Source organism: Zonotrichia leucophrys, chromosome 7 (genome assembly GCF_028769735.1).
Source record: "Zonotrichia leucophrys gambelii isolate GWCS_2022_RI chromosome 7, RI_Zleu_2.0, whole genome shotgun sequence".
NCBI classification, from domain to species: domain Eukaryota; kingdom Metazoa; phylum Chordata; class Aves; order Passeriformes; family Passerellidae; genus Zonotrichia; species Zonotrichia leucophrys.
In genome coordinates, this window is record NC_088177.1 from 9,393,087 (window position 1) to 9,409,661 (window position 16,575).

Here is a 16,575-nt window from a genome sequence, read left to right on the forward strand (position 1 = left end):
TGTTGTCACCAAGCAGCTTGGAGAGCCAGGACACACCGCTTTGTATTTGTGTGGCCCTTTTTATACGTGAATATCTTGGAAAGCAGCAGGAACTGCAAGATAAAGCACCTCAAAAGCCCAGATAACTTTCATCACTGGTGGTAAAAGTTTCTTCAGTCATTTCCATACCAGAAATGGGGGGTTCCTCTGTTCTGCAGTGTTTGTGGACTGAGAAGCTGGAAAAAGCCTGTGTTGTGCGTGATTAATAAAATCCCAGTCACAAAAGGAAATGGGTGTGCTATTTGACAGATGGCTGGCTATGAACCAGCCCATGCCCAGATGGCTATCAGTGCCATCCTATCCTGGCTTGTATCAGCAATAGTGTGGCCACAGGACCAGGGCCGTGACTGTCCCTTGTGCTGGGCACTCATGAAGCATCTTAAGTTCTGTGCTTATTTTTGGGCCCATCACGACAATAAAGGCATTTAGGTGCTGGAGTGTGTCCAGAGAAGGGAACAGAGCTGGGGAAACTCACCCTGGAGAAAAGGAGGCTCTGGATGTACAACACCCTGACAGGAGGCTGTAGCCAGGTGGGGGTCGGGTTCTTCTCCCATGTTACGAGCGACAGGATAAGAAACTGCCTCAAGGGTTTAAGTGGAACATAGGGGAAAAATTCCTGCACAGAAAGGGTGGTCGAGCATTGGAATGGGCTGCCCGGGGAGGCGGTGGAAGCGTTCAAAAGCCGTGTGGATGTGGCGCTAGGGGCGCGGTTTAGCGGTGGCCTCGGCAGCCCTGAGGCAGCGCCGGCCCTCAGAGCGCCCCTGTCACTCCGGCCCGCGCCGCCTGCTGCCCCCCATCAGCTCCTAGCCCCGCCTCTCGGCGCCCCTCCCAATCAGAAGCGCCCACTGCTCCCGTCCCGCCCTCCCATTGGCGGAGGCCGCTCCCCCAGCGCTGCCTCCATGGCGACGAGGCGGACGGGCACTCCAAGATGGCCGGCGAGCCGGGCGGCGGGCGCGCCCGGGCTATCCGCTGCTGCCGCCCGCCGCTCGTCGCCTTCACCGCCGGGCTCCTGCTGCTCCTGCCGCTGCCCCCCAGCATCTCCGCCTCCTCCTCCTGTCACCATCGCGTACCCAGCGGCGACCAGGTGGGATAGCCGGGGGTCTTCAGGCGGCCGCGAGGGGTGTTGGGGGCAGAGGCGCCCTTGTTGGCCGTTCCCGCTGTTGCATCCGGGCCGGGCTGTGCCGGGTCTGCCCCCGCAGCCCCGACTGAGGGCGCTAAGGACGGCGGGCGGGCGCGGAGCATCCCGTTGCGGCGAGGGAAGGGTCGGGAAGGGCGGAGGGGGCCGGCACGGAGCGGTGCTGCCGGCGGGAGGGAGCCGGGGCCGGGCCGCGGTGCCAGCCCGGGTGAGCTGCCTCATCCCGCCTCTTGCCTCTCCCTGCCAGGTCGTCTATCAAGTTCCTCTAAAGGAAAATCACGTCTCGAAGAGAAACGTGGATCAACAGCTAAGAATTAAGATTGTGTATGACAGAAGCGTTGAGGAGTGAGTATAATCGTGTGGCAGATTTTTTTTTTCCCCCTATGGCTGAGAATGGAAACCTTGTGAACTAAAGCTCGTTTGTTTTGTTTTTTAAATATAGTTTGCTGCCTGAGAAAAGACACCTTATAAAGGTACTTATATTTGCTTCCCCTTTTTGCTTGTATGTAATATAGATGAAATTAAGTTTAAAGCCAGTTTAACTAAAACCTTGAATGCCAGCAATTTAGTATTCCCCTAGTCTAGGAAACCAAAGCTTTGTGTATAGGTTATACCTCCATAACAAATAATTCCAGAGTTCTGCTGCAGGGTGTTTGCTATATCGTAAGGTGCAAAAGTATCAGTGAGAAATGCATATATAATTTTTTAAAGCCTCTTTGAAACTGTACATTCTAATTAATACTGTTTTCCTTCCCATTTTCTCATTCCAATAACAACATATGGGAATACTTAAACAAAGTATTTCCTGAATATGTTCATAATAATTGAACTTCTCAGAGAGTCAGGCTTTCCCCTATTGTGCTAAACCACAGTTTCCTGTAACTTGGTAGTAAACGCCTTTGGAGTGAGGTGTGTCTGCACTGCTCTGGGTGACTCAGATTTTTGCTCTTTTCAGAACAAACTCTTCCCACAAGCTATATCTTATTTGGAGAAGACATTTCAAGTGCGCAAATCTGCCGGGGCTATATTGCTGAGCAGGTGAGTGAAAGTCTGCTGAAAATCACTTGCTATATTTGATATTTAACACTGTGCTGCATAGCTTTTGAAAGAAGATTAGGGTGTAGCAAATGCCCTGCTGAATCAGATCAGTGACCCATCTGATCCAGTGGCAGTGGCAGATGCTCTTTTACAAATGTGCCAGTCTTCCACAACCAACACCTGCATTTGCTGTAGCAATTGAAATATTGAAATTGTAGATATTCAAAGCTATACGTGCTTCCAATTCTCTTTTATGTGTACCCCTATTTATGGACCTGGTTCTAGTCTCTCTTTGAGCTTGTGGATGCTGCATTAACAACTGGAAGCATTATGTCTTCCTTGGTAAGGTAATTATCATTTTTCAGTGTGAAAGCTATATCAAGTACCAACAGAGTGCTGTAAGGCTGTTCTATAGCTCTCTTTTTTATTAAAAGCCTTGACTGTCTCATGTTTCATTGAAGGCAATGTGTGACAAACCAATATTTAAGGAGGAAAGCTGACCCTCACAGATATTGCCAAAAAGCCTGTGCAGACCATACAAGGTGTGGGCCAGTTATAGTTCCTGAGAAACATCTCCAGGTAAGCTCAGCTGTCCCAAGTGTTTCCTAATCTTTGAAATATTGCTATTTATGGTAATTAATGAAAAAGTGAATATTGGTAATTGTGCATAAGTGACCTGTTTGCTGGAGATAACTAAGTCTGAATGAAAGAATAGAAAAACTTAAATTAGTGTCAGTTTCTGTAGTTTATGTTGTTGAATCCAAACTCGAATAAAAAACCAAACCGGAACTGGTTACTGTCTTTTGAGCACCTGTTCTAATGGCCTGTAAGGAGAGGATGAGATTTGGAGCTTGCTAAATTGCCATTGGTCACTTTGTTATTCACCTTGGTCAATGAGTTGGAATTTCACAGAGTTAATAGTTGATTTTTTAAGACCTTGTTTGAAGAGGTAATCCACTCAGGAGCATGGTGCAAGAAATGCTTCAGACTTGTTTTCTTGATTCAACTGCAGTATGTGATCAGTAGATTTCTGGTATTCTTTCTTTAACTTAGAAGTTTCAAGTGTGTCATTGAAAATACAGATTACATGAGAAATGCTGCTGCTACTTATGTATACTAATTTTGTGAGCCAAGATTTTTTTTAAATTTACAAGAAATACAGGGTGCTAATCCTGGAAGCTTGACAGGCTTTTTTTTTGTTTGTTTTTTTAAAGCTGCCACCCTCCTTGTGTCTAATAAATCATAAGAGTTAGTCATTTGAAAGTTATTCCTTGGCTCTGGTTTTGTTTGCTGCTCTTCACAGGGCGTTCCTTATCTTCTGCTGTCTATTAGGATTTATTCTTGGCTTCAGGCCAGTTGAATTGTGTCAAATGTTGGTGAAAAGTGAAGTGTTTAATAGTTGCCTTTGCCCACTGTACAGCAATGCAGGGTGTACAATGACAGTGTCTGGCACCGCAGGCCCACGGGCTCCCCCGAGCAGGAGGGCGTTCGAGATGCTGACTTTGTGCTCTACGTTAGTGCTCTCACCACTGACAGGTGTGGCCATGAAAATATCATTGCATATGCAGCCTACTGCCAGCTGGAAGCTGAAATGGACAGGCAAGTATTCCCTCTGCTGCAAACTCTGTTTTTAATTAAACTTTCAAGTTTCTTGATTGTTCGGATGTGGAGCTTGATTGTTTGCCTTTGTTGTATAACAAAGGAGGTGCCATCATGGACAAGCGCTGCGTTTATGTAAAATCACAAACCCATCAAATAGTGCTTTACTTGCAGAGTTGAGAAACAGGACTGAAAACTGATCCTCCACTGTTACTGCCTAAACTTTTTCTAAAGGTCCTGTTTCTCTAAGGTGAATGTAATGATTTCACAAACTTAAAGAATGCAAGTTCCTACTTGTATTTTGTTTCCATTCAGTTGTAGTCACTGTCACAGTCTTTGTACCTCCCCTAGATCTTACGTGGAATTCAGGTCCCTTGTCACTGACACCTGTGCAGAATACTAAATATAGAAATTGATTGACCCCATCCCACCACTCTCCATCCCAACAGTAAACTAGTCAATGTGTTGTTAACAAATACTTATAAATTATTGTGAAGGACATATTTTTACATTAGTCTGTATCTTCTTTAGATCTTCTGCTGCTTCAAGTTGAACAATGATTTGAATTTTGTAGCATTTTTCCAAAAACCATTTCACTTTAAAACTCTCTTCCAGGCCAATAGCAGGATATGCTAACTTGTGTCCAAACATGATTTCAACGCAAGCTCAGGAATTTGTTGGCATGTTGTCTACAGTGAAACACGAGATAATCCATGCACTGGTAAGGGTTGATAAAATGTTGCCCTGAAATGGATGCCTGCTTGCTCACATGCCTCCAGCTTGTTGCCAAGAGAAGGATGTTTGGTGGAGGGAAGCTCTTGCTTTGCCTCCTTCCATTTGTGTTAATTGCCTTGCAGTGTTGTACTTCCAGTGTGTCTCTGGTGGGTGTGGGGATTCTTTCATGGTATTTGACTTTGTATATGGATGTCTTACCAAAGGTTTCCATGTGCTTGTTTTTTGACTTGAAGGGTTTCTCTGCTGGACTGTTTGCATTTTATCGTGATGATGATGGAAAACCTTTGACACCAAGATATGCAGATGGCCTTCCTCATTATAATGAAAGGTATTTTTTTGGACCTTTTGGTACTCCCAATGAAGGATGTTTTCATGTTGCTTTTTAGGATGTGTTCTTGCCTGTTAAAAATCCAACTTCGTTCCATTATTAGAGTGACTTTCCTTTATAATGTTCAAACAGTGGTGAGTGGTGACTCTCTAGTCTTTCCTTACATTGTCATTAAGCACTTACACTATCCACATATACGATAAACTAAGAGAGGATTTCGTTTATCAGAAAGCTGGAAGTGAAGCCTTACAATTATCCATGCTGCCTAATGTCAGTGCAGTTCATTTTTAATATTTATGGTTATGCAGAACGGATGATGTGTGTAATCTGCTATGTGAATTTTCTGATTTGTTACAGAATTAGCAGTTTGCATTCTTTTTTTCACGTTTTAGTTGGTATTGTAGATATTATTCTAGGAGATGGAAGGGTAGAGAGCTTTTTTTTACAATAGCAATACTGAGGGGTTTTATTTAATATCTTACACTTTTGGTAACTGTAGAAAATGCACCTTGAGTCTATAACTAATCTTACTTTGCCTTGTTAAATCAGTGGTGTGTATAATAAACACATCTTAAAAAGGAGAAATGCTGCATAATAAAATTTTTAAATTTAGAAAGCATGAGGGAGTATAGAGATTATCCATTATTCTGTTTCTTATGGAGATAGATCTTTGCACAGTAACATGCCTTTCTTTGTGGGAAGGATTTATAACCAAGCCTTCTCCTTACAGCCTAGGTCTGTATCAGTGGAGCAATAAAGTTGTTCATAAAGCAGTGAGGCTGTGGGATGTCCGTGGTGGCAAAATGCTGCGCCATGCTGTTCATCTTCTGGTGACACCTCGTGTCGTCGTAAGTGTGCCTTGCCTTTCAAGCTTTGTGTGCCACGGTTGCCAGGACATTCTGGAGTCATAAATATTTCTTATTCTTGAAGAATGCTCTTCCCTGAAAGCATGGCCCAAAGCCTGTGCCATTAACATTGTGTGATTGAGAGGGTGCAGCTAAAGTAGAAAATGGGTGACAGACAGTATGAAATAAATAAATTGACATAGTAAGAGAAAAGGAAGGGAAATGAAATGACAGGAAGGTGAATTATAAAAGGTTAAGCAAAACAGATGTTGAAGAAATTCCTTAATCCTACTCTTTAGATGTTTTCCTACAGACTTAAGACACCTCCTGCTCCTTTAATATTAATATTTTGTCATGTTTAAAAAGAAATTCCTCAAGGATTTTCAGAAATCTTTTTTGCTTCCCACGCGTCAGACTCTCTCTTTGTGCCCTCAGCAGAACATATGCTCAAGTGTTAACAAATTGGATTTGGAAATAAGTCATAGTGTTAATCGCATTTGGCCACAAATAATCTTTTTGTTTTAAATCTAAGACAGTATATAGAGCAAACATGGATTAATTACCCCTGGTTTTGCTCATTTATTTCAAGGAGATGAGTAGATAGTATGATAGCCTTGCTGTTGGGGTGCTTGCTTAGTCAGCCTCTGAGTAGAAAACAAAATGGTAGAAAAAGAAATGCTGAAATACTTTTAGTAGGTAATTCTAGAGCACTAGGACTGCATGTGGGTGTCCATCTCAGTATTTTGAGAGCTGTGTTGAAATGTTTTCTTTCTAGGAAGAAGCCCGAAAACATTTTAATTGTCCAATTCTAGAGGGCATGGAGCTTGAAAATCAAGGTGGCATGGGTACTGAGCTCAACCACTGGGAGAAGAGGTTGTTGGAGGTTTGTGCTGATACTAGGAATGGAAGAGAACATGGAAATGTCTGCTCCCTGTGCTTTGATTTTTAGGTTTATGGTGGTACCTACTGGAGCCTTGAAAATGCAGGAGTATCAAACCTCATTGAAATACATCACAAATAGTACTTGATACTTAAATATTTAGAGGTCAGATTTCTAGATACATCTGTCTTTTAGCCTTCTTGCTAGGTTTCAGAGTATGAGATCAAGTGTTACTGAAAAGCTGAATGTCTCTTACTCCTGTCTGCCATTTACCCTTTTGAGAAGGTTTGCTCCTGTTTTGGGGCAAAGGGGATACTCCTTTTAGTCAATTGAGTTTTGTTGCCCTCTGCCTCTAAAATACTTCATCATTCTATTTATTACCTTGACTTCATCTTTTTTTCACATGCTCTGGTTTAGCTTTTGCTCTGGCTCCTCCAGAACCTTGCCTGACCAAGGAAACACTTATTTCCTTCCTGGCATTTAAGCTAATTTTTCTTTGTAACTTAGCACTGTGTGATATTTTTGGCAGAGTTACATTGTCTAGTCATTGTTTTATGCAGTAAGGTAAACAAGAAGGGAAATACTTCTGGACAGTCTTTTTATGAAGGAGTATGGGATTTGATTATCAATAGTAAAAAGAGAACAGAATAAAATGCTTTTTCCTAAGAAGCATTTTCTTACAATAATGATTTTGAGTGGCTTATCAATCATAACTGGTAACTTTCAGAATGAAGCAATGACTGGATCCCACACTCAGAATCGAGTCTTTTCCAGGATCACCTTAGCATTAATGGAAGACACAGGGTAAGAATTGAGAATGGGAGGGTGGGATTTAGTTCATTTGTGTTTGGTTTCATTGTACTTGATTTTATTTCAAATTTATGCACTTGTGCTTATCCCTCTGCAGCAGAGTGGATTATCATATAATTAGTTTTACATTATACAAGTAATTGTACCTTGTATGTTACTTTTTCTTCATGTGTTTCAAAACCCATTTTTAATCTAGCATTAAAAATGCTAGATGGTATTGCAATCCAAAGTGCTGTTTGTAGCATTTACTTTTTGTCTTAATGTAAGCATTCTTTCAATTGTATCCAATACATATTGATTTTTTTTCCAGCTCTTCTTGCAGATAGAAAGCAGAAATTGACTAAGGTTTCATCTTTCTGTATGCATTGTTCTTTTGCAGATCACAACATTTTCTTCTAGTTCATTGTGACTTGAAAAATAGTGAAGTCATAATGTATTTTCCTATGGGCAGAAGGGGATGCAGTTTCCCTTTTTCTTAATTTGAAAACCTTAAGGCATAATATGAAATTCTTGGAACTGCTGTTTTATTAGAACAGTAATTTTTGAAGTAACTGTATTCTCATTTCAAAATACCTTTACAGATGGTATAAAGCAAATTACAGCATGGCAGAGAAATTAGACTGGGGACGCAATAAAGGCTGTGACTTTGTAATGAAGAGCTGCAAATTCTGGATTGACCAGAAGAGACAAAAGTAAGAATACAGTCTTAAAAAAAATTTAAAATAAAGAGGAAACCCTGATACTTGTTTACATTTGTCCTTCAAATGTACCTCAGTACAAAGAGGCAGAGGTTGGTAGAGATGAAAAAGGAATACTGCCCTGCATCCCACCCAGTTACAATAAATAGAGGCAAGCAGGGTGCAGAATGCTGTTCTGCATGAGAAGGCTGCACTTTAGAAAGGACAGGTAGGACTCACTCTAAACTGTTTGCCTTCTTATTTTGTCCCATGATTGGGAATGCTGCCTGTGTCATTTTGCTGGACTGTACTTAAAGCAGCTGAAGGAGATGGAAGGCTGTGTCTTGAAGATGGCTATCTTGTTTGTTCCTTACAACCTTGTTTGTTCTTTACAGTCCTCGAACATTGATAGGATACAGCTGCATAGTGGGCCTGTTTTGCTTATATTTTTTGTTCTCTAAAATTTACAAAGCTGTGTCATTAAAACTAAATAGCTGAATGCATTGTAACTTTGTTTGCTGGCTTGATATTCTTTAAATCAGAAAGGTCAAAACCAGACAAACAAGAAAAAGTAGCCTCCAGAGCAGAAGTCAGTGCTTCTTTGTGTGATTGACTGAGTCTAGGGGAGAATGGGAGCAAACAGTCTTGACAGGCTGCTTATGTAAAGCAATTTAATTGATCTGATATGATTTTTATTCTGGTTTTGTTGGCTTGCTTTTTGTTTTTGAGGAAGCAATTAATCAGTCCATACTGCGACACTTTGAGGAGTAATCCTTTGCAGTTAACCTGCAGACAGGACCAAAGAGCAGTAGCAGTGTGCAACTTGCAGAAGTTTCCAAAGCAGTTACCTCAGGAATATCAGGTATAATGGATCCTACTTTACAAATAACTGGAGTGTTTTCATTGTTGAGCTGTGCAGCCTGATGATTGTATTTGTTTCAGTTTTTTTTCTTCTGAACTATCAGATGACACTAGATATTGTGAAAAATGTCTACCTAGTTTATTACAAGGAGTTGGAAGACTGATAAAAACCCCTTGTGATCTTAATAAAAGAAAATTATGTTGCTTTGCTGTCTAGCCAAATACCAGATAGAAATGTTGCCATGTGACATAAATCCCCCAAAATATCTTGTTTGAGGGATTTCTTCCCCCAGTCTTTTGCCTTTTGTCACTGCACACTTAGAAATCTGTTCTGTTTGCATCCCAAAGAATGTAATTATTACAGAGGGGAATCAGGGACAGAAGCTGGATGCATGCAGATGTGAATCTCTCATTATTTATCTATTCTTAAATACTTCTGGCTCATCTGGTTCATGGGTAATGTAAGGTGCTGTTAATAGCATTCCTGAGTAGTAACAGCTGATGTTCTTGCATCTGTAGTGATTTGGTCTATTTAAAAAAACAGCTGTACTCTTGCCTTTGCACAAACTGCTTCACTACTGTATTTTGCTTTGCAGTACTTTGACAATCTTAATGGAGTACCAGCAGAAGAACTGCCTTACTATGGTGGCTCAGTAGAAATTGCTGACTATTGTCCCTTTAGTCAGGAATTCAGCTGGCACTTGAGTGGTGAATTTCAACGCAGTTCAGACTGTAGAATAATTGAAAACCAGCCAGGTCAGTATTCAGGACTTCAGGGTGGTTTTGCAGAGATTGCATTTGTTAACTTGGAATGGACTTGCTGCATGTTCAGACTAATTGCATGTGAATTTTTTCACTCATGAGGTTTCACACCACCAGCTGTGTAAGAAGAAGCATAGCACAGCTATTGTGTACACCTGAGGCAAACTCACATATCTAATGCAGGAATTGCATAGGGAGTGAAGAGATACCTACCCCAAATGACCCAAATACAAGACAAAGAATGGGGGTGGGAGAGAGGGTTATTTATTGAGGCTCTGAAATGTGATTGCACTTTTCACCTTTGTGGGTATTTTGTTCAAGGCCAGGGTCTTTGTGGGTTTTCAGAACATGGGCTTGTCTCCTAGTGTAATGCATGTATGTTCAGTATTGCAGAGCTCCAGAATGCTGTGGGATATTACCTGTCTGTGCAGTTGTCTCAAAAACAAACACCCTCTGCCCTCAAACCAGCAATCACAGCTGGCATTCCCTGAGGGTAAACATAACCACTTTCTGATAGAAATGCTTATTCATTGTGGGGTTTTTTTGTGGTTAGTTGATTATTTTGTTTGTTTCTTAGATCTTGTGTTTCTTCCCACGTTATTTTCAAGATCGTATAATTCCCAAATTGATAATAATTCAGGGTCTGAAATTTTCCCAAAGTAAATCTTGGATTGCATGTGGGGACATTGATTAGATAGCCTTTTAAACTGATGTGGGCTTTCTGTTCCTCTGGTTAACTTGTAATTCAGTGTATTCCTTCTACCTTAGATCCTACCAAAAACTATGGTGCAGAGAAATATGGACCAAACTCTGTGTGTCTTATTCAGAAATCTGCTTTTGTTATGGAACAGTGCAGGAGGAAACTCAGTTACCCTGACTGGGGTAGTGGATGTTATCAAGTAAGTATTTGTTGGATTTTTAGTGGGTTTTCTTTTTTAATAACCCTAAAGGGAAAAGTCAGGCTTAAAGTGTTGGTTGTGACTGTTAGAATTTTTCACTTGCATTGTAATCTGTGGATCATATAACATACTTTGAAAACAATCTTCCAACCATAAGCCTGTAATTTAGATAGTTAAGTGTGGGACTGCTGGTATGGCTTCAGTCTCACTAGGGACATTATCTGTCTTACCCCATGGCACTTTATCCTCAGCTAAGAAGCAATGCTTCCATGAAATGTTCTGTTGTTGAAGCTTAATATTAGTTAGTCACTCTGATTTTTCAGAGGTGGAAAGCACTGTGCACATGTCACTTACTTCTCATTTTCTTTGGGACAATCTCACTAAAGGTGTCACGTTCAGTAACTGCACAACTCTGCAAAAGTGGTCATTAGCAGAAGCCAAGTTTTACTCATTCTCAGCTGATGCTCTGCATAATTGCACAAAAAGAGTATAGTCAGTGCTTTGAAGAAGCATTCCTGATCTTGTAGTTGCCCAGATTGCATTAAAATACCTGCAGTTAATCTGTGCTTCTGATAAATCACTGTAGGAGCACAGTTTGTGGTAACTGGGAGTGGGGCTGCCCAGCCTCATCCCCAATGGGCTCAGCTGTGAGCAGCAGGTGAGCAGCACTGACAGCAGTGAGCCATGGAGTGCCCAGGGGCACTGAGCAACCACCAAAGGGAACAGAGGGCACACAGGGGCAGTGCATGAACATGAGGGTATAAAAGGTTGGGCTAAAGAGCAAGAAGGGCAGACACTGAAGCCTTCTGAAGTGGTCTGGTGTTACTCTGAATGGGTTGAATGCTTCTATAATTGTGTGACAACATTCTCTGTATTGTGGCTGCCTCAACTGTGACATATGCTGCAACAAATCATGTTACAGACTTGACTCTTACTCTTTTATTTGAAGGTTTCTTGCTCTCCACAAGGGCTGCACGTGTGGGTCAAGGACACTGCGTACTTGTGCAGCCGCTCAGGCCAGGTGCTGACTGTGAGCATTCAGATGAATGGCTGGGTACACGTTGGCAATCTGATCTGCCCAGCCTGTTCAGACTTCTGTGACTCCTGTCCCCCAGAGAGGGATCCTCCAGCTTCTAACTTAACAAGAGCTGCACCCATTGGTAGGTTGCCTTTTTTGCTGAAGTCAAACTTCAGTATTAAATATCTGAAAACGTCAAAGCTTTGTGTCAGCTCTGACTGTCAGGAACAGGAAAGGAAGGCTGTGGCTATTTTAAGATCCTAGGTGTAGGAGGCAAAGGAAATAGGAAAGGTGCCCTGTGTTGTGCTGTGCAGTCGTGCAGAACAGTGACTAACACAGGAGAAATGTGTCTGAAACATAACGCCTGCATGTCACGTCTCCTTCTGGTAATCATCCCAGAGATCTAGCTTTAGCCTGGCAATTTGTCAGGAAATCTGACCTGTGTTTTGAAGGCCATATTGTTATTATAATCTTTAAAATTATCACCTTGATGGAAAGTGAGTTCTCACATGTAGTAACTTCCTATTGATAATGTTCATATTGTAATGCAGAAAGATGAGAGTCAGTTTTCTTTTTGAGGAAGGCAAAAAGCTGAATTCACTAAATACCAGTTAATGTTTTGTCAAGAAGTTTGTTTTAACTCTTTGGTGGTTGTTGATGTTCTCTTTGGTATTTCATCTTGTCTTTAAGTGTAAAATTATTATTTTTTTTAATTCTAGACTTATGCTCCTGCTCATCCAGCCTGGTTGTAACCCTTTGGCTGCTGGTGGCCAACTTAGTTCCTCTGCTAACAGGATTGTTTCTCTGCGCATAGACTTGAGCTTGGGGCAAGAAGAAGTTCTGAGACAATTCCCATCCTGCTGCCCTCCTTGCTGTGGAGCACGGGGGTTCTGTCTCAGCAGGCAGCTCTCCTGCTGAACCTCATCTCCCCTGGCAAGTATTGCTGCACACAGTAGTCAGGGAGGTGTTGACAAAAGCAGGCAGAATTTTGAGAGGAGGAAAATTTACCTTGTCATCTCAATAAGTGCCAGTATTTTCCTGAATTGCAATCTATGGGGTTTTTTTGATGCAATAACAAGATCCACTTTGCCAACTGTGTTAAACTACCTGGCAGCTCAGTCAACATTTGAAATGGGAACTCTTCTGCAATAGAACTGAGGGCTGGTTTTTTGTTATGTCTGTTGTGTGATTGGTAGCAAAGCATCCTCAAACTGGAAATATACCTCAGTGGTTTAGTCAAAAGCCATGTAAAAATCAGTTGTCATCACTGCTGATAACCAAGGCCTAAAGAGGCTGGTAATTTGTTTGTTTGTTTTTTTAATTCTTAAAATTTATGAGGGAGGAAAGAATGTAATTGGATAAACCAGTGGTTGGCAGATTCCTCCACAATGTATTCTGCAGCTTTGAGCCCCCTCAGAATTCATACTAGGTAAAGCAGCTAATTCTTGGGGTTCATTACATCTTCCTACATGCACAAAATGGAATTTCAGACTGGTAACCAGTACAGCTGTCTAAAAATCCCATTTTCATTGAGCGTGTGCCAGTTCTATTGTGAAATTTAATACATCACATTTGAATATCCTCTGGAGTTTGCCAGGCAAATGCATTTCAGTACTGATACTCATACTGTAAATTTGGGATAGGATTTATGATTATTTTACATTTTGTTGGTTTGTTTCTTAAATAATGGCATTATTGTTTCAAAACTAGTATGAATATTACTGCAGATGTTCTCACTTCTTGTTGAAGAGAGCAAACCAGTAGCAATGGCAGCTATAATCTTACAGGATCATGCTGGTGTCTCTAGACCAAAAACTATATTGAATGTGGAAGGAAAGCCTAATCTTTTCTTTTTTTTCTTCCCTCTACTCTTTTTGGACATGTAAATACTATGGATTATTTGAGTATTTTTAGTAAGCTGAGAATCAGATGGTTTGAGCCACATGAGGGCACACCTTGCTACAAAATTAATCACTTGATGACAAAATATATAAAAGGAAGGAAATTAGTAAAATCTGGCAAGGTAAGGACAGCTGCTCTATAGGACCCTTATTTCTATTTATTTCTGACTATAATGTGTTTACAAATAATCCTGTTCAGAGGTAAAGAAACTCTTTGTGGTTCAATCCACTGTCTGTCCTTTTAGGACAGTTTTCACTCCTGGAAAAGTGTTACATTTAAGGGGGCAGACATGCCCATTGCACTAAAAAATGCAGATACAGGGAGAAAGATGATGTTTCTCTGCTTCTTAAATGTTCTGTGGCATTATAATTGTCAGTGACTGGATCCCTTTCCTAAATGGAAGGCAGGGAAATGGAGTAAAACTTTAGGTACAATTTTACTGTAATAATAGGACTTCCATCATGATTGTAAGAAATTCTTTGTGCCTACTGGACTCGATTTTGTTGGGTTTTTTATTATTATTATTTTTTTATTTAAGGAAACTTATGACACTGCTGAGGCAAGTAAGGTGCAACCTTAAACTGTCTAAAGACATCACAGTTGAGAGCACCTTGCACTGGGCTAGTTCTCCTTCCTAACTGCAGGTTAAGCTTGCTGTGAATTACACAAGGCCTAGGCTAGCCTTAAATCAGTGTCTCAGAGAAGCAATACAAGTCAGGACTCAAAGGCTTTAAAATTGTACAAACTGAATTACTCAACATTCAGATTGATAAGTGATCAGTAATTATTTTAATATAGCACAAAACAGTCAATGTAAACTGATACCTGGAAAACATAAAGGTTTGAGAATACATCTTAAGTCCCAGAGGTTGATATTGTATTTTTTGTCTGTTGTGCAATAATGCAGTTGAAATGGTATCACTCAACAACAATGCTTTTGATACTTGAAAAGAAATTACTGGTTATTTTTTCTTACTGTGAAATGTTTGCACTGTCTGAACTTTCTGGTTAACTTTATAACTGTTAAACTTTTTAACTGGTGTTAATATATTGTGCTCAGTATTTGATATGCTGGTCTCCTGTTTGTCTAAGTGTGAGATTTGTCATATTTAATTGAATATTTTTATCTTCTATGGAGTTGTTTATCTTGAGGGCTTTTCTTCTTTTAATCTCTCTTCCTGAGAATTAACTGAAAGATGGGTTAGAAAGTTGATGCTTACCTACTTCTGAATTGTATGCATTAATTAAAGAAAGGGGATGTAGTGCTTTGTACTGAAAGGGAAAAAATCTATCAGCCTGTTAGAGCTCTTGTGGTCAGGTTCACCAGTACCTGCAAAGCAGCTGCATCAGTGAATCAGTGAAGTAAAACTGCTACTGCCTTAATAATCTGAGGTTTCATTGTAATTTCTTTGTGCTGCAGCCCTTGAGCTGCCTGTGAACTGCAGAACTGGACGTGACTTTGGGGGGTCGGGCGTGGAAGGTACTTCAGTCAGAAAAATGCAACATCATCCGTCCCACCAGTGGGTTGGCAGCTGCTAACAGCTGTGGCCTTGTGGGAACTGCCAGGGAATGTGTCAGCTTAAAGTGGCAATGAACTGGTAGCTGTCATACAGAATATTGAGTAAAGCTGACTACCTCAGTTCTGTTTGTCTTTGCGTTCAGCTTTTAGCCTGCTGTGAACTTCCAGATCTTAACATGAATTAAGTCAAATCATGTCTCAGGTTTTTAAGAGTAAAATTACTACAGTAGGAAGCATAAGCCATTTTTGAGTATAGAACACAGCTAAAATTGTAGCTTAAGCAGCTCAGTTATGTAGCCTTAAGTGTAGTTTCTGCCATAAAATTCAGAATTCTTTTAAATAAATGCAAAGTTTGCTGTGTTAGGTGTCCTGACCACACATGACCAGCCAGTCCCTCATATTGCATCTCTTAATTGTGAAAACTTGGAAATACAGCCCATTGAGGCCTTTGTGTTTCCACCAGAGAAGACTGGGCAGCAGGAGCCCTGAAAGTTGTGTTGAGATGCATGAGTTTGCTCATCTGTAACAGAAACATTTTTGGTGTATAGTGTCCACAATTTTAACTTTATGATTTTTAAAAAATATTCCATGTTTGCTTACGGAAGATAAATTAGTCTTGCAGTCTTTTTTGGTCCTAGTAGTTCAAATAATTTCAATTAGAAATTGAAGCAAGTCATCTTTTAGGAACACATTTTTTCTAGTGTTGCAGTTATAAGGAGGAGGGATAGCTTTTGGCTGGAGAATGCAGCAAGTAAAATTGTATGGAAAACCAGCAATTCATTCCTCCTGAAATGAGTTGAGGTCTTGGGATACAGTCAGGGCCCTTGATGTAGGTTAATTACTGAATTATGTCCCCCATTAATTGACTGTCAGTCCAACCCAGCTCATTCTTTCTGCTGAGCTCTAATAACCTGGGGAGGCTGATATCTGAGAGCAGACATATCCACAGTCCCTTATGAGAGCAGTTGTTTTTAAATCTTCCTGTCCTGCACATGTTTCTGCTTGATGATATTCAGTAGAGAGGGAGGTGTGCATCCTTCCTTCCCCACATTTCCAAGGAGTGACTTCCAGCCAGCTGAGCAGCTCAGGGTGTTTTCCCTGCAAGACTGAACCCCTGTTTTTAACTTGTTTGGATGTGTGGGTGCCTGCCTGCATGTATGAACTGCTCTGCAGGATTTGGGGCTGTTTGTGCACTGAATAACAGGATCTTACATTACCAGACTTCCAAAGTGCAAATGTTGCCTTTTTAATGTGAAGCTTACCTTGGAGATAAAACAACTGTTTTGAGGGAACTGGCTGACCTTGAACATGTGTTTCCTATTTTGGTACAGAATATAAATACAGAACTAACTATTTTACACAGATTTTGGCTGGACTGAGATATAAGGGCTAATTTGTGTTATTTATGGAGTAAAAAAATCCTTATTTTACTGTTTAAAAAGGTATGTCATGCAACAGAAGAAAAAACTGTTCTTCAATAAAATATCTGTAGAATATTAATTCTTCTTGTCCTTTTTTTGAGAGCTGA

General features: G+C 40.7%; 1 protein-coding gene across 1 annotated transcript; it reads left to right on the plus strand.

Annotated features, from left to right (window-relative positions):
• Positions 1-946: 946 nt before the first annotated feature.
• LMLN (leishmanolysin like peptidase) lies at positions 947-16,568 on the plus strand. Its single transcript, XM_064717862.1, has 17 exons — positions 947-1,123; positions 1,422-1,519; positions 1,617-1,647; positions 2,130-2,212; positions 2,674-2,791; positions 3,633-3,811; positions 4,427-4,532; positions 4,780-4,874; positions 5,605-5,722; positions 6,495-6,602; positions 7,327-7,403; positions 7,991-8,101; positions 8,816-8,948; positions 9,544-9,703; positions 10,478-10,608; positions 11,558-11,768; positions 12,346-16,568. The coding sequence occupies exons 1-17, from the start codon at positions 968-970 to the stop codon at positions 12,438-12,440; spliced, it is 2,010 nt and encodes a 669-aa protein (XP_064573932.1). The 5' UTR covers positions 947-967; the 3' UTR covers positions 12,441-16,568.
• The last annotated feature ends 7 nt before the right edge of the window (positions 16,569-16,575 follow it).

Excerpts from the sequence above, each read along its gene's own strand:
- LMLN (XM_064717862.1), top strand. The coding sequence starts at position 968 with ATGGCCGGCGAGCCGGGCGGCGGGCGCGCCCGGGCTATCCGCTGCTGC. Across the intron at positions 2,792-3,632 it reads TTCCTGAGAAACATCTCCAG|CAATGCAGGGTGTACAATGA; the intron begins GTAAGCTCAGCT and ends CCCACTGTACAG. Across the intron at positions 8,102-8,815 it reads ATTGACCAGAAGAGACAAAA|GAAGCAATTAATCAGTCCAT; the intron begins GTAAGAATACAG and ends TTTGTTTTTGAG.